Genomic DNA, 17,875 nt, shown 5'->3' on the forward strand with positions numbered 1-17,875 from the left:
AAAACATGTGTTTTTAATAAGAAATTAATAATTAAAATAAATATTTTCTTCTTATGAAATACACATTTTCGTTATGTATAAATGAGCTAGATTGAAGGCACTTCAACCACCCTCACTACCACTTTTGATCTCTGCAGTCTAGACGAAAGAGGTCGGAGATAATAACGAGGGAAGCTTGAAATGCCTTCACGTCAACTCTAAGACGGCGGCTATTAGAGGTATCCGCAAGAAAAAAAATATTTTATAAAAGTATTGAAAGAGGTTGGAAATGGTAGTGAACGTGCTTGAAAAGCTTTCACGTTAACTCCAAGTCGGCGAATAGGGTATTCGCAAGAGAAAAAACATTTTATAAAAACACTTTTATTTGAAGAACATGTGAAAAAATAGAATTAAAATTAATACATTCAAAAATATTGAGAATTTTGAATTTATAGAAAAAAAAAGAGAAAAAATTGGTGAAGGGACTAGTTTGGTGCACGACATTCAATTTCAGGGACTAAAATGAGTCACTTAATGCAAAGTGAGGGACTAATTTGGTGCACATACAACGATGGCATAATGGATGACACATGGACAAATACTGTTGCGACACGTGGCACAACTGGACACGTGGCCAAATAACATTGTGACACGTGGCACAATTATCCACGTCAGCATGCCACGTGTCATTGGTCACCACATCATCCTACAATTACACGTGGCCAAATCATGAAGTGACACGTGTCACTTACAATCCACGTCATCATGCCATGTCATCACGTCGTTAATGGAAAATGGGTGAAGGACTACTATAGTGCATTTTTTCAATCTCAGGGATATAATTGGTGCAATTGAAATCTCAGGGACAATTTCAGTGCAAAACGCCAATCTCAGAACCATTTTGGAGTTTAACTCATAGTAACCTGAACTTCAAATTATCACGAGAGAGAGAGAGAGAATAAAATGCACTCGGGTCAGGGTCAGGGTCATGAGGGAATATAACAGCATCTAAATTAACGCGAATCAAAGTTTTACAGCCCACAACATTTTCCAGTATGTAACTCTACTAGATTACTAGCAGTCTAGCACTACTACGCCAAACAAAAACTCCCATTTTATTCTTGTTTTTAAGGAAGAACATAAAATAAAAATAAAAACCCGATAAAAGACTAAACCAAGGGAGACAGATTGGCACTAAGATTCACAAACATGCTTGATTCTGAATTACAAAGATTCATCTACATGTAACTTAGTGTCATAGTGTGTCTATATCCGCCAAAAGGAACCGCTGCTTTTCCTGCAGAAAGGAGGAGGAAAAGAAAAGACTAAATCAAAATATGAATGGGAAACTATGGAAAAGACGAGGAAACTAAAATCACAAATTAAAAATAAGCTTACCTTTCAAAGCTCATCTTTTCCTTGTTCTTGCTTGACAGATTCATCTTTTGCTTGTTCTTGTTCTTGTTCTTGGCCAGGTTTATCTCTGTTCTTTTCAATGAATTGGATGATGTCTTCCTTAGTCCTGTCACCTTCATATGGTGATATCTTTCCACTTGCAGACTTGAAGTACACTGTTGGATAACCTTGGACATCAAAGGATTCACTTGGGATATCGTTGGCAGTTGCATCCTGCACCAATACATTTGAAGTAATTATGTGGACTATTATTGTATCAAACTGATTGGCACCAAGCATCTTACAACACCAATTGAAACAATTATATCAGCACAATCATGCAAGGCGAAAGCTGGAAACATTTCTTACCAGTTTGGCAATGGTAACATCAGCATCATTTTGATATGAGACGGCAACTTCATCCAATATTGGAGCCAACTTTTTGCAATGACCACACCACGGGGCATAGAACTCCAGCAAAACTGCATTGTTCATGTTATTAGTTAAATTATTTTAGCTGCCGAGGGCTAAGGAAAAATTATTACAAATAGAAGGAAGTAATTAGAATATACCATTCTTCCCTGATTTGAAAACGACGTCGTCAAAACTGTTAGCAACTACCACTTTGACAGGTTCATTATTAGTTCCAGGAATAGGCTCAGACTTCAAATATGGTGCAACTTTCCCTTCCTGAAATATTCAGAGAAAATAAATTATAAATATTCACCATGACAAATTACAGCAACAATAAAATATTTAAAGTCGAATATGCAATATATCCTTTAAGTAATAGGCTAATTAATAATAATAACAACAATGACAATAATAAATAATAATCATCACCTTGTATTCCTTCAACCAGGTTGTAAGTTGATCTGGCTCCACATTAGGTTTGAAAAATTTCTTTCCATCGTTATGTTGTATGATGATCAAAGGTACATCCTCTTCCTTAAGTCCAAAGTACTGTCAAAACAGACCATTCATATTGTCAAACATTGGTACTAAGCAAAAGATAACTAAAGAATGTTAAATATTTTCACACAAACCTGGAAGGCTCCTTGACTAGCTTCAACATCTCCCACCAGAAAGCTCACACCCTGTGATCTATATTGTTCAGCAGCTTCACGGTATTTCGATTTCAACGCTTCAGCAACATCACTGGTAACGTTGATGAACAGCATTGCCTAGAAATTCCAACATGAGTTCGTAAACAAGTAAGAGGGAAATTAATACCTGAAGGTGGGATTCAGTAAAAAATTAAAAATAATAAAAAAATAAAACACATCTATCAGTATGATATATACACAAGCTTAACGTTGAATGAATTAGATAGCATGCTACCTTAGCATTAAGACTGTTAAAGAATTTGACAACAAAAGGATGGTTGCTTGGGTCATTGTTGAAGACAGTCACAACAGGGATGCTAGAATCTTCAATAAATTTCTCTAGAGCTTCCGCTTTGAAATCCTACAAGCATGTGACATCAATGAAAAGTCAGATATAGCCTAATAAGATAGCACTAAAAGCATGTTATTTTTGAAACAATCAATATGCAGGAATCAACACTACCTTGAAATCAACATAAAGCTCATCAAATGGCTTGAATAACCTGACAACAGGCCCGGTAACTGATGATTCTCCCCGTGGAAGGTGTTTGGCCTCAAGGGTGTGACCAAAGTCATAATCAGAACGTAGCTTCTCTGCTAATGCGATAAAGTTCTCATACTCCTCCCCAGAAAATTTAGGGAAAATCCCAACCTGGAAACATAGGAAAAATAAGATTACACTCCAACATATCTTACACTCATGCAAAAGCACAATGGTTGGTCACTTACAACAACAACTTTATTTTCGCCAATGAAAGCGGCAGCATCGTCGGCGGATTTAATTTCAGTAGATGCAGGGCCACTCTGTTTCTTCAAATACTCAACAATGCCATCTGCTTCACGGGGACCTTTGTATTCTTGAATGTGCTTTCCCCCACTTCTAAGAATCTTGACTGTTGGGTAGCCCTTAACATCATATTCGTTTGCGATCTCTTTATTCTTCTCCTCATTGGCATCAACTTTAGCCAAAACAACGGGAGGATCTAGACTGCTCAATATGGAAGCAGCTTTCTCATACTGCATGAACGAAAAAACAACAGAAATTCAGCAAGCGCATAACCTACCATGTGAATTTAAAACTTAAAAACAAAAATAAAATGTGACAACAATCTACTATTATTACCTCCGGAGCAAGCTTCTTACAGTGGCCACACCTGAAAAGACGAAAACAAGAACATTGAAAATTATGATACTAGATAAGACAACCGAAATCGCAATGCGCTAAAATTACCAACAATTCATAATCTGCATGAAAACGCATTCTAAAATTCTGGCATTCTATCAGCGTAGTAAAAAAACACACCAAATTAAGCTACACACAATAGTAGAACACAGCAAAATTTACCAGCTGAAACCAGTTTTTTGACTAATTTTGACAAAAAATATACAAATCTACCAATGGATTTCACTAATCGAATATATAATTACACAAAACAAAATAGACAAATTATGACATTGGGACCAGAAATCAGCAAAATCTACAAGATCTACAACACGGAAAAAAAAAAAAGAGAAGCGAGAATCGGAGCATACCAAGGTGCGTAGAACTCGACGACGATGAAGTCGTGCTTCTTGATGGTATCGGAGAAGTTAGAATGATCCAACGTTAGCACAAACTCCTTCTCTTTGGCCTCCGATGCTGATTCATCGGCGGAGATCTGAGGAGCCGCGAGTAGGAGTGAAAGAAAGAGGAAGCAGATCGGAACCCTAAACGACATCGTTTCAACTCACTTCCTCTCTAAAGTTTCTATGCAGATTCGTACCAAAAATAGTGTAGATAGTTTATAAGTAAAAGCAGCTATTAGCAGCGTTATTTCACAAGTACAGTGAGAGAAACATGGCATGAACACGTGACCGAACCTCTCAGATATTTTTTGGCTGCGTTCTCTAACTGTGCCTCCAGCGAGCAACACCGAATCTACTGTCCCCACGTGGCCTCTGTATCTTACGTGGTGGATCCCCATTGGACCAATCTTGTCACACCGATGTTTTCTCTTGTAAATTTGGTAACTCTGGTAAATATATGGTAAATTTCCTATGATTTGAATTTTGGTTGACCGGTATATCTTAAGAATATTTATTAATTAATTACGATTTTAATAAAAATAATAGAATTTTAGGAAATTTGAAAAATCTTTAATAAAGAGATTCTTGCTGTGTAGAAAGTTCTAATTGCAAACTTAATTTGTTTAATATATACTTCCTTTTTAGTCAGTCACTAAATGGTGCCATGTGGGAACGGAGCTTGCTTGATATACTTGTCAAACGCAGAATGGACCCCCAAGCTAGGAAGGGTACTTATTACGTAATAAAGAAATTGGTAACGCGAAATTGCGAATGATAGCCGTTTTTGTTTCTCACTTTGGGTTGTAGACTTAAAAGACTTGGAGTAATTGCGTGGCCCATTGAAAGTTAGGGGCCAGTAATACACGGTCAGTGAATATGGTGGGACATTTTTGCCTTTTTGGTTAAGTTCATCCGCTAATCTTTGTTTTTGGATAATAATTACCACAATTTAATGGAACGTTTGTATGACCCCAAAAAAAACATATGAAGGTTGAAAAATGAGAAGTAATCTCGAAGAAGGAAAATGTTTGAAATGAAAGTGCGCTTCTGTTTTACATCAAAACGGTGCGTTTCATTAACCTTTTTTTTTTCTAAAATAAGATAATTATATTACTTTAAGAAAGTTATACAAAGTTTAATATGTAACCAAAAAAATAGCAGCAGAGTTGTCCCAATTAAAATCATAATAAGTGACTATATAAATAACCAATAGTCCAATAAACTAAGAAAAAAGAATACATTAGAAAATTAAGAAATTTGTCTTCTCTTCTAACAAATTTTTTTTGTTGAGTTTGAAATCTATTGGACATGGATCTTCTCATTTTCAAATATTTTTTTATTACATGTTTTTCACAATGTCCAACAAAGAGCAGTGAAAATGTTAAAGACGTCGTCACCTTTTCTTCCACTTTTAGTACCTAATAGTACCTGGATCCATCACTCCACAAAGAAAAAACCACTTTGCAATGACGACACCAGTTTCAAATCAACTGCTCTCCATTAAGTATTTTTAAAAATAATTATATCATAAAAGACATAATTAAAGTACCAACACAAATTATATTAAATATTTTAATTAAACATGTTAAATTATATAACAATTCTCTACTAATATATAAGCAATCACTTTTAAAAAATCAGGCTCTTATGGTGCATTTATAAGATTGATTAAACGACTATGATATGTGTACATTAAAATTAACTACTAAAGTTAGTTATTAGTATAAAATATATGTTGAAATACAAATTATAAATATACATTAAAAATAAATTAAACCTTACATATATTTATACACAAATTAGTACTTTTGTCCATAAAAAATTACAGATATATTTAGACCAAAATTAACTGATAGAATATAATAAAAATATCTAAAATGTTTAACTGTAATGTAGAATCAAAAATAATAAATAAAAAAATACAAATAGTAGTAATAAAAAAATAACATGCTATTTTAAATTTGAGAAAATTTTTTTGAATACAAAAATTTGTTATGCTTCTCAAAGTATGTCCTTCTCTATTGTGAATAAGGATTTTCAACCCCTTCTTATTTCAAACACAAGATATAGCAATATAAAGTTGTATGGTGACTAAACACGAATTTAGAAAGATACACTCTAACATTACTAAGAGATTGTTCTTGATTTTATTGATGGTTATGCCATATGAGACAACAATAGAAAATTGTCTCCTATCCAATTTGAAAGGACATGGTGATTGAGAAGGCGAGAAGACATACACATGAGTGGGATTAAAACTTTTTTGTCAAGATAGCTTTCAACTAATACTTCTACTTCCATAACATGATTAGATAACCTTGTTATAATTAGTCTGGTGCCATTACACAAACCTGCAGATTGATCTAGATTTCTCAAAAAAGCATTATAGAAATCCCAACCTTTAACTTCAAAGCGTGATAAGGTAATCTTGAACATTGGAGGATATTTAAAAACTCTGGAATAAGTGTTTCAGTAACATACTCGCTACTTTCATAAGATTTGTCAATACTATCTAAACTCAAGTAAAGTTTTTCATTTTTTGAAATTTTCATGGTAATTTACCTTCTCAACGACATCAAGCATAGAACAAAGAATTGTTCGTGATTGCAACCAATTAAAATCCAAGTAATTTTCAAACAGGTTTGGATATATACTATCCATAATATAACTAAGAGGATCTTCAAAATTTGATATGAATAACTCGGTAAGAATCATAATTTCAGAGATGCCATCATTAAGCCTGCCTATATTGCCATCTTCAATATTTAAGATCTATTGTGAAAACAAAGCCAATTCATCATTATTAGCATGTGAAGATTTCTCTAATCTCATATTTTTGGTAAGTCTCAAAACGCTACAATAGTCCCATATGTAAGAGGAACATATGCTTGCATTAACAATTTCTGCCCTATCACTTCCAGAAATGACAAAAAAATTTTGTTTAAAATCTCTACCAAAAATCACTACCTTTCCACCAAAAGCCAAATTAGCGTTATTCTTATCTATAGATGACATAATGTTTTTTAAATTTTTATCAACTGCCTCAATATTATATCTATGAATCATAGCCGCTTCTTTCTATATGATAAACTTTGTTTGCTTTAACAACTCAGTTACTTCATCATTTTATTTGATATTACATATAGAATTTGTATGTACTGTTAATGGTATAACAAATCTAGAATGAACTGTTCTACCTTCAAGTAGTAGCAAAGCATCAATTTCACTCAATACAATAACAAGAACAATTATTTCTGTTGATTTTAGAAAAGAAGTTAAAACTGTCCAGAAATAAGTTTTACCTGTTTTTTCATGGCCATATACAAAGAATACTCCACTATTTTCTTTAGAAACTACTTTTACAATTTTTTCAAAAACACCTCGTTATTATTGTGTTAAGGATGAGAATAATGTCTGAAATTCATTTTTCAAAATATTTTTGTCATAGTTTAGCTCTTTATAAATTAAACCATTTAAAAATTTCAACTTCACAAAACATTCTAGAAAAGGCATAGGAGGATATTTCTTTAAGTTCTTCTTATTATCTTCCAATATCAACTCCATTTCATATAAGCATCTTCTTTTTAGCTGATCATCAGTCAAAGATAAATCTGCAAACAAACAAAAATATAAGAACAATTAAGAAAGTTATAGTAAGCAATATAATATGGATCATTAAAAAATAAATTTTTATTAGAATTAAAAGAGAACCTGAATTTTTAGATAATTTTTTTCATTATACAAAATATCATCAGATAGAAGCTTTCAAGTTTCTTCCCAAACATGTTTTAGTATGCTCACACTATTTGACATTAATATTACAGTGAAAAGCTTCCTTAGATAATCACCTAAACTCCAATAATGAAGCTTCTTTGATAGCTTCAATATATTTTCTGTCATCATTAAGTAATCCCAAAGCAAAACAAACATCTCTAAAACTATTGTGAATAACGCCATTTACACTTTTGATTTGGTCATAGTTGGTAGGACCTCGAACAAAATCCAGTATCATTCATGAATAAAATAACTCTCCACATGTTGAAAGTACGTAGTAAAGTAGTATAATCACACTTTTTTTTTATTAGATTTTTTTCTTTTTTATTATAGACAAAGAATTTTGGAAACTGAGAATACGTCAACTCTTTAGCTTCTAAGTAACTATTATTAGCATCCATCCATATAGTAAACATTGATTGATCACCCCCGAATTTTGATAAAATATCATCAATATATTTACCATCTTTATATAGAATTAGATTTTGACTAGACAAATGAAAACTCAATAATCTCTATACAACAAATTTTCTAGAATGAATGAGATATGCATATATCTCCAAACAACTTCACATGGGGATATATATATCTACAACAGGTTCTCTAGAATGAATGAGATATGCATATATTGTCATGAATTCATGAGCATTATCTAAAATAGCAGTAACGCGATCGTAACCTTTATTTATATATTTAAAGAGATACTTAATTGTTCTGCTTTGATTATACCACTCAACATTCATGTGTGTTTGATATTTTATTAGCAAAGAAAGATCATAAGGAACAACATACTAGAGTCACATTTTCTTCAGCATAACAACACGTCTTTCTTCTTCTATATATTGGATACCCTTTAGCATCAATAGTAGTTAAATCAGCAAAAGATTTGGGATAGAACTTTGAACAGCAATCTTCTTTCATGCATGGTGAAAATATATTTGCAGAATCGCATGGACCATAAATCATGAATTTTTTAACAACTTTGTATAACTTTGTATGCTCAAATTGATTAGCACAAATTACTTTATCTATATCTTTCGAATATGAAAATTTACTTAAAAAATCCAAAAATATTAAAATGTGAGCATGTGGTAGCTTTTGAAATTCAATTGTATGAACATTTGCGCATAAAAAATAATATAGTACATATTAGAAACTATAAATGTATTTGATGTTCTTAAAATGGGGTTAAGTACTTTTTTCGTCCCTAAGGTTTGGGGTGAAAATCAAATTTGTTCCCAACCTTTTTTTATTAAAATCATCCTCAACGTTACAAAATATTATAAAATCGTCTTTTTTATTTTAATTTTATTTTTTGACCAAATTATCCTTAATAATTAATAAAAATAATATTAAAAAAACAAAAACAAAAATATCCCACACCCCACCTTCATCCCCGATCTCTCTTCCTGAGTTTCCTCCCCATCCCCTTCCTCCTACTCTCTTCGAATCCCCCCTCTCTGACGCCTCCTCCATCCGACGTGGCTCGACACCATCTTCCTCGACGAGGTCTACAACCTCGCCGTCTAGTCCCATGTCATCATCTCCTTCGAGATCCCCGACTATACCGCCACCGTCGTCGCCATCGAGGCCCTCTGCCTTCTAGAGGCCGTGCATTCCCACTTCTCCGCCACCGGGAGCTCGCACATCTGGTATTACCAGGCGAGATCCTCGGAGATGTTCAGGTCTAAACCACTCCCTCAGGATGAGACCACACCGTTTCACCCGAGATTCCCTTACGCTGCATCCAAGTGCGTGGCGCACTGGTACACTGTCAATTACCGCGAGGCCTACGGGATCTTCACCTGCAACGGCATCCTCTTCAACCACCTACAGACAGCGCCAGCAGCAATATGTTCCACACCGTCACTTCCTTCCTCCTCTTTTCGTTCTTCCTATTTTTATTTTTTTTTTTCATTTTTGAAGAACATAAAAAATTTCTGTTGTTGTTGATTTTGGATTTGAAATTGTAGCTGATGAATGTTGAGTTGTTGTTAAATCTAAAATTTTTGTTGATTTATTTTGCGATTGTTGTTGAATTTGTTGTCGCTAAATTTGGCTGTTGCTGTTGCTGAATTTGGTTTTTGTTTAAGAAGAGAAGAAAAATTGGGGTTTGGGGAGGGGGGAGTTCGAAGATAGTAGGAGGAACGGAATGGGAAAGGAACAGGAAAGAGTGATTGGAGATGAGGGTGGAATACTGGGGTGTGGGGGGTGTTTTTGTTTTTGTTTTGTTTTGTTAATATTATTTTTATTATTTTTATTAATTATTAAGAATAATTTGGTCAAAAAATAAAATTGAAGTAAAAAATGACAATTTTATATCGTTTTGTAACGTTGAGGATGATTTTAATAACAAAAAAATGTCAGTGGCGAATTTGATTTTCACCACAAACCTTAGGGACGAAAAAAATACTTAACCCTCTTAAAATAGTATATACTTTATTTTTTTAATGTACATCTTACCAACAACAAATTTATCAAAGAATCTTTTCTTTTTCAAATCTTTAATTAGCATATCAGGTTTTATTTTAAACATTCCACAAACAATATCAAAATGATCTACTGGTTTAAAATGTAAAAAGTCTAAGAGTCGCTTGATCTTTGACCATTCTAAATTACATATAAAAGTGATAAACAAATTTGGATAACCAACATACCGCAAATTACAACACAAATCATAGTATAAGTCATCTATATAATGCTTACATCCTATAAAACTTGATGCCAAAACTATTTTTTTTTTCCCTCCACTTGATGGCAAAAAAAAAATAAAATTGAAGATTCAAAAATGAAAAATAAGCTCGAAGGAGGAAAATGTTTGAAATAAAAGTGCACTTCTTATTGACCCAAAAAAAAAAGTACGCTTCTGATATACCAAAACAGTGCACTTCATTAAGTATCTTTTAAAATTAGAATGAATACCCCATCCGATCCCTGACAATTACCTCGAAAGGACGAGCCCCCAAGAAAAAAAACATCAAATCCAGCCCCTGACCTTTTTTTTGGGACTGATTAGTCACTGTGCCAAAAAAAACATTGACTTTTTTTTTTGCACAGAGGCCTCGTTGTCCTTTTGAGGTAATTGTCAGGGGTCAGGTTGGGTTTTTTTTTTCAAATGCATCGTTGTTTTTTGAGATAATTGTCAAAGACTATTTTGGATTTTTCTCTTAAAATTAACTATATCATAAAAAGATATAGCTAAAATATTAACACATTAAATTATACACCGATTTTTTATTGTTATATAACCAATCACTTTCAGAAAATAAAGCTCTTTGGATTTTTCTCTTAAAATTAACTATATCATAAAAAGATATAGTTAAAATATTAACACATTAAATTATACACCGATTTTCTATTGTTATATAAGCAATCATTTTCAGAAAATAAAGCTCTTGCATCAAATGGAACTTATGTTACCTTGGAAGGAGTTTAAGAAGTTTTAAACGGGACTGTCTCTCTATTTAAGCAGTTCTTTATTTTATTTGTTTTGTTTTTCTTTGTTTAGTTTATTTCAATCACCAAAAAGTATGGTGCATTTGTAAGATTGAATAAACAACTATAATGCATATACACTAAAATCAACCACCAAAATTAGTCACCAATATAAAATATATGTCGAAATACAAATTACAGATACACATTGAAAATAAATTAAACCACACATATATTTCTATACAAATACATTGATGACTAATTTTAGTGGCTGATTTTGGTGTATAAATAGCATTTTTGCTAAATAAAAACCCACCAACAATGTTACGACTCTTGCTTTCCAAGCAGAATTCAACCTCTCTTCACACACTCCCATTCATCTTCAAACTCTCCATTCTTCCTTCACTTACTTTCTCTAGACCTGGTAGTCCTTCATATATATGCACTTCAGATTCACAATTCAAAATTTGGCCTAGCAATTGCATATAACACAACTTGGGTAACACTAGTAACACTAACTAGAAAGAAAGGAGAATACAACAAATTAAAGCACATTTTGCTTCACTTGATCATTCTTGAAACTCTTGCTAACATCCTGTCTCCTCCTACTCCTAGAGTCCTAGGCATATGGAATAAAATATACAACCACCTACAACCAATTAACCAATAAATGAATTTTTCTGTACAAAATTTTACCTAACTGTAGGATGAAGTGTGTTACAGGACATGATTTAAGATAACTACTTCCTGAACATTGAGCACCCCAAACCTTTGTTGCTGAAAGTTATTCTAAGATAGAACCTCTTGTATGGTATATTTCAAGAGGCACTTCCCTACGGTACAACATTAATTCTAGCTGCAAAAATGGTGGTTAGTGCTAAATCTCCGATGCATAATGATCCCATGCTCTCTAAACTCCCTCATTCGATCCACACTTGGGTAAATGCAATCTCAAGCCATAAAATCGAAACAAGACAGCTAGCATCTCTATTACGAGGCTTTAGTGTTTTGAAGCCTGACTTGCTCATGAGCCTTCACCACCTCTGAAGTGAAACTTTCTAATGTCTTAAATATGGGAATTAAACCTGCTTGTAAACTATTAGAAGCTGCATCGCGGGCCTGCTTGATGGCTTCTTTATGTTTTGCTCTCTCTTCATGCAATCTCTTCTTCATAGAATCTAGATCCACTTTTAGATCATCTAGTGGTGAAACACCACTTTCAGAATGACCCTTTGACAGTGCTGTCTTCTGCGAAACTTTATCATGCACATGTTCTGTATCTCCCATTTCCCTGCGCAAGGTTCGAAGCTGCATCTCAAAGTCTTTCTTCAGATACTCTGCTTTGATTCTCTGACGTTGCGCCTCGTCTTGCTTCTCCCATAGCTCATGTAGTCTTTGGGCAAATTCATGCATGGCATCTGCCACCCCCCTTTCTGATATTCTACTCATTGCTTGATGCCAATCATTGCAGATCACAAAAACTGGCGGAGCTCCAATTCGACTAGGAGAGAAGGGGACAACACCATCAGCGGTTTCTTCAGGTTCATCGAGAAGGCACCTTCTGAGCCACTCGTTCAGATTTTCAACATATGATTTTTGCATCCTGACCCAATTGTTGAACTGACTGCACCAATTTAGAAGCTCCTTTTCAAGTTCTAGGATGGCCTTCAAACTTTCGTCTCTTTGTAAACCAGTGTTAATTTTAAGAGAGTGAGTTTTACTCTCCATGATAGCTTGGAACTGTTTCTCATGGCATTTGAGCATGAATTTCCACATTCTTGTCAATCTGTTTCAAATGAACTATTAGTCAAATCAAGTCGTAGACAATATAGCAAAGGGAGAAGCCAAGAACAATTCAACCATGATTGAAAACACAAGATTTTGACATACAAAAGCAGAAAGGATAATGTTAATAATGACACCTCAAACAAGTGTTCAACCAGCTCCCATTTTACAAGAGATGATCCCTTTTATCATCTATTTAGCCTCCAAAAGATATAAGCAGTTAAGCACACGTTATTGAAGATAAAAATCCTCAATTAAATATCTGAGCTGCCATGTTAAAAACCTAATAATCACCATCCATTCTCGACCTCCTTCATCCAAGAGTTTCCACTAGGAATTTCCCATCCTTATATGGGCATGGATAGAGGAGTGATATTTTGTTAATGAAACTTGATGGAGACCAATTGGCTGAAGCATCTTTTGAGGACAAAAGGAGGGTTTAACTTGGTTAAATTTCCCGAAAGATACATTATAACAATTACAGGTTCACTGTCTCAGATCTAAATGCACACACAAAGACATTAAATCAAGGCCAAAATGATGTGACGCTTCAACTTTTGCTGGGACTAGATAAGAATAATCATTAATACATCATTACTCACTTCAATCTAATCCTTAAAGGGAAGAAGAAACAGCCAAACAAACTGATATTTGAAATAATACCCCCACCCACCCTGCTCCTCTTCCCAACCAAAAATATTTCCCTTTCAAAGACTGTCTTGATGGTAAGACGCTACCAAGCACTCACAGATAAACATTAACATAGTGATTAAGTGAAGAAATTCAATACCCAGTAATCAAAGCTGCAAGTTGAGGCTGCAATTCATCATCCCTCAATTTGTGTATCCGCAATGATATGGCTTCCACAGTTCTGATGGAAATATTTATTTTTGTCAGCAACTTTTTTATTGATGCCTCAGTAGCATCAATTTTAGTAGATTCAGCTCCTCGATTATCCAATGTTTTCAGCCTCTTGCATTGTTTCTCATAAATAGATCGTAACCTCTCTTCATCCTGAGAACAGAGAAAAATTATGAACATGTAAACACAACTGAAATGAGCAAAGAAAAAAATTACCTAAGCTAGAATAAATATGAAACAAACAATCCATGCTCACGATTGACATATCCAAGACATACTGGACCTCAAATAACAGAGTTTAATCCTCTCCAACACGCGGATGTCAAACGGAAACTATATGAAGGGAATGTAGAAGCTTTTTTTTTCCTAAAAAAATTAGATTATATTGACAAATAGATCATTTTAGGTCCTACCATTTATAATTAACAGATCATTTGTGTAAGAGAAGGTGGAGACTCACATGCAGTTGTTTTCATGTGAAGTTGATTATTGAAAACTATTAAAAGATTTGACATGTTTGACTAAATTATCATTTAACAATTCTTAACTATCACTTTCACCCAACTACATGTGAGTTTCCACCGTAAAAGAATGTTAACTCTTGGTTAATTTCAATAGTCATATTCATACCTTAACTTCCTTATACAGTTTCTTCTCCCATGCATAAAGTTTCTCCAAAGTAGATGAAAGGTTTAAAGGATTTGTATTGAACTCTCTCCCAGGTTCACCACAATATGCTTTTGCCATTTTCATTGCCCTAGAAGATAACTGCACTGGAGGCCTAGATGGAGGATGTGACGGTAACCTAGAAGGTGCCAATGAATGTACGATTCTGGAAAACATAACTGGAGGAAAAAACACATCAGGATATTAGATCTGGAAACAGTAACATTCACAACATTTAGTTCATTAAAATACTTAGAGGCCACTGTTTATGGTGGTATGGAGAGTAAAAATTCAAAGAATGAAATCAATAAAATCCCACAACATATATTTAGTAGAAAAACCATCTGAAGAATTCATCTTACATAGACCATTATGTCAGACGGCACCTGCATTTTCTTGAGGCTTATGAAATCACAATCAATCTACAGCTGAAAGTCTTAAAACAACTATTCCAAAATAAACCTGCTTCCATTTAATCAAGTAAACAGCTCATTGATAACATCAAAATCTAATTTTATTAGGTTAATGTGGTACAACACATGCCTCTATTTATCTTCTAATGATTGCTTAAAGAAGTTCCCCCATCTGAACAGGTTCATCACTCAACCAAAGAAGCAAAGAAAAGCAACATTAACATAATACACATTAATAGCTGTCTATAATGGAGCAACAACACTAGTATACACACACAGAATCAAAAGCTAACAAACCACAAGAATCTAACAAGAATGCTATGAAACGAAGAACGTCTAGAATCACATTGATACCTTTGAATGGAGCAACCCTGGACCGATAGGGTGGCTTGCAAGCCTCAAGAAGAAGTGCAACCTCCTTCCCAACATTAGAGGCAGTCTCAAACTCATCCCTGATTTCCTGAACAACCTCTTTTAAATCCCTGGTTCCATGAGGAGACAAAGTGGTCAAGCTACTCATTTTTGAAGAAGAATCACCCCCATCAACTGCCGAGACGGTTGCTTCTACCTCAAAAGTCACCCCTTTCTTCCTTCCTAACCGCTCCCCATCCTCCTCCTCCTCCTCAGGGGAGCTCCTAGAAACAATGGTGTCAGGGCTGCTGCTAGTCTTAATCTCCTTCTCATGAAGGGAACCAGAACCACCACCACTATCATCACTGCTTCCATGGAACCTCACGGTCTTATTGGAACTCCCCTCACCATTTTTCCTTTGTTGTTTTCGTTGTTGGGGCATTGATACTGGCACTGCCTTTGAATTTGAGGTACCTTCTCCAAAATCCCTCTCCCTAAAATGTTGTTTTTGTTGTTGGTGGTTTTGCATTGGTGGTGCTTTTTCCTCATTCAATATCTTCTTCTTCTCCTTCTCCCTGTGGTTATGGAGAACCTCCTTCAGCACTTCTTGCTCAGTCTCATCTTCCAATTCTGGAATCCCTTCTCTTTCCCTCACCTCATTCGAATCCGGGCTACTAGAAATCGAACCAAACCCATACCTCCCCTGAGAAGATAGATAACCCGAGTAACCATTGTCATAACTATCAAACACATTCAAAAAATCCCATGCTGAAACCCTCGGCGGAGATGGGGGTGCCGGAGGCGGCGGAGGCGCCGCCGGCGAAGCTGTCCTCTGTTGACCGTAGTAAGAATACTCCGCCCCCGGAGGCGGCGGAGAAGAACCGCTCGGAAACCCAAAATAACCACCAGCACTACCATTGTAACCAAACCCGTATCCACCATAACTATTTTGCGGGTCGGGCCATTGACCCGACTCTGCAACACGGGTCTGTGGCTCTTCGTAGATCATGGATCTTCCAGGAGGCGCGGTTCTCTTCATGTAGAAAGCATATGTATGATTACTATTATACCCTTCCCCTTGTGGATTGTGCCCCCAATCTTGTGGTTCATGATCATGGTAATATCCGTACCCGTAAGGTGGTGATGCTTCTTCGTCATCTTCTTCAATATCGTGCTCTTCGTCTTCGATGTGGATGTGGCCCGAAGAAGAAGAGCGCAATTCGGAATCTGAATCGGACAGGTGTATGTGTGACCCACCGTCGATCTCGTCGCTCCCGGAAGCATCGCCGCCATGCGAAATGGAAGTTGAAGAAGTTGAGGCCCTGATTTTGTTTTTGGTTTTGGTTTTTGTGTTTTTAGAGGGTTTTCCTTGGTCGGAGGGTAATGTGAGGACGGGGGAGCTGAGAGGGGAGGGGGAGGAGCCGGTGACGGAGGCGGAGGCGGTGGCGAAGACGAGGTCGTGGTCGGCGAATTTACGTAGCGCTTCGCCGATGTCTCTGAGGGAGTGGAAATAGGCGACGTGAGCAGCGGCGAGGGCGTAGCGGTGGTCGGAAGCGGCTCTGAGGAAGTCCCGTCGTTCTCTGCAGAGAGTGACGAGTGGGAGGTGGTCCACCTTGGAGCCTCCGCATCCCATGTTCGTCACGGCAGAAGCAGGGTCATGATGGTCATTCCACCATTGAGACAAAGAAAGAAGAAGGAGTGGTGTTTGTTTTTGTGTTGATGAGTTTCGTACTGTTCAGTGTTTCAGTCAGCTCTGCATTCTTTTAGAGAGAGAGAGAGAGAGAGCATGAAAATGCGTGTGTGTTTGGGGTGGAAAACGAGGGAGAGATCAAGCCGTTAAAATGCAAAGAGAGATGTATGGATTCATCAGGGTTCAGGGAACCAGCAGAATCATTTCCAATCACCCCTCAGATATTAATTTTTAAATTTAATTTAAGCGGAAATATTATTAAATTAGTCAAAAATTGAAGAGGGAAGGAGGGATGTTATGTTGTTATTATTATAGTGTGTGAATAATTAATAATAATGATAAAGAAATGGAGGAAAGTAGGAAAGTAGCATGGAGATTGGTGAAGAGTTGGGGGGGCTTTCTGATTCAGAGGGTCACAGAATGAATAGTTAATAGCAATGGCAACAGCGGCAGCAGCAAAAACAACAACACAGAACGAAGAAGGAAGGAAGGAAGGAAAAAATAAGAGGAGGAGAAGAATGAAAAAAACTCGTGGAACCCGCACCCGCCATTTGCAACGGGCCCCTTCCCCATTATTATAATTTATTACCATTTTTCATTAATTTAATTTTTGATAAAGGATCATCTGTAAGGCTCATCTAAGGAGACTAAAGAGTAAAGACTAAGGAGTGCTGCTATTTGTAATTTTTTTTTCTTACTCCTGCTATTTGTATTTGTTTAGTTAAATAAATTATGTTTTTTGTTTTTTATATTAATAATTTGAAAAGATAAAAGTTAAACATTTTTGTTAAAATTAAAAAAAATGTAGTAATTTATTTGTTACTTCAATTGGCATATCTTTTTAAGGAGTTTAA

The 17,875-nt window shown here is 35.4% G+C and overlaps 2 protein-coding genes across 3 annotated transcripts; both read right to left on the reverse strand.

Moving 5' to 3' along the window:
- Positions 1-968: 968 nt before the first annotated feature.
- On the reverse strand, positions 969-4,276 carry LOC130944714 (protein disulfide-isomerase-like). 2 transcript variants are annotated; one of them, XM_057873191.1, is made up of 11 exons: positions 4,014-4,276; positions 3,604-3,634; positions 3,210-3,497; positions 2,944-3,132; positions 2,716-2,841; positions 2,421-2,558; positions 2,218-2,337; positions 1,947-2,064; positions 1,744-1,856; positions 1,378-1,608; positions 969-1,304 (listed from the first exon to the last, which is right to left on the reverse strand). In XM_057873191.1, exons 1-10 carry the CDS (start codon positions 4,196-4,198, stop codon positions 1,381-1,383), a joined length of 1,536 nt encoding a protein of 511 aa, XP_057729174.1. In that variant the 5' UTR covers positions 4,199-4,276; the 3' UTR covers positions 969-1,304; positions 1,378-1,380. The 2 variants fall into 2 exon arrangements, with proteins under 2 accessions (XP_057729174.1, XP_057729173.1); XM_057873190.1 differs by having other exon boundaries at positions 969-1,276; positions 4,014-4,274.
- A 7,149-nt stretch (positions 4,277-11,425) lies between these two features.
- Positions 11,426-17,390, reverse strand: LOC130943304 (protein ROLLING AND ERECT LEAF 2-like). The gene is made up of 4 exons (XM_057871126.1): positions 15,335-17,390; positions 14,532-14,746; positions 13,831-14,054; positions 11,426-13,041 (listed from the first exon to the last, which is right to left on the reverse strand). The coding sequence occupies exons 1-4, from the start codon at positions 16,962-16,964 to the stop codon at positions 12,246-12,248; spliced, it is 2,865 nt and encodes a 954-aa protein (XP_057727109.1). The 5' UTR covers positions 16,965-17,390; the 3' UTR covers positions 11,426-12,245.
- Positions 17,391-17,875: the final 485 nt, after the last annotated feature.

This window comes from Arachis stenosperma, chromosome 8, assembly GCF_014773155.1.
Source record: "Arachis stenosperma cultivar V10309 chromosome 8, arast.V10309.gnm1.PFL2, whole genome shotgun sequence".
Taxonomy (NCBI): domain Eukaryota; kingdom Viridiplantae; phylum Streptophyta; class Magnoliopsida; order Fabales; family Fabaceae; genus Arachis; species Arachis stenosperma.

What these genes read in the sequence shown, in the direction of transcription:
- LOC130944714 (XM_057873191.1), bottom strand. Translation starts at nt 4,198, where the DNA reads ATGTCGTTTAGGGTTCCGATCTGCTTCCTCTTTCTTTCACTCCTACTC. An exon ending in TTTCAAATCAGGGAAGAATG is followed by an intron (nt 1,857 to 1,946) that starts GTATATTCTAAT and finishes TGAACAATGCAG; the next exon opens with TTTTGCTGGAGTTCTATGCC. An exon ending in ATGTTACCATTGCCAAACTG is followed by an intron (nt 1,609 to 1,743) that starts GTAAGAAATGTT and finishes GTATTGGTGCAG; the next exon opens with GATGCAACTGCCAACGATAT.
- LOC130943304 (XM_057871126.1), bottom strand. Translation starts at nt 16,964, where the DNA reads ATGGGATGCGGAGGCTCCAAGGTGGACCACCTCCCACTCGTCACTCTC. An exon ending in AACTGTATAAGGAAGTTAAG is followed by an intron (nt 14,055 to 14,531) that starts GTATGAATATGA and finishes CTCTGTTCTCAG; the next exon opens with GATGAAGAGAGGTTACGATC. An exon ending in CTTGCAGCTTTGATTACTGG is followed by an intron (nt 13,042 to 13,830) that starts GTATTGAATTTC and finishes CATTTGAAACAG; the next exon opens with ATTGACAAGAATGTGGAAAT.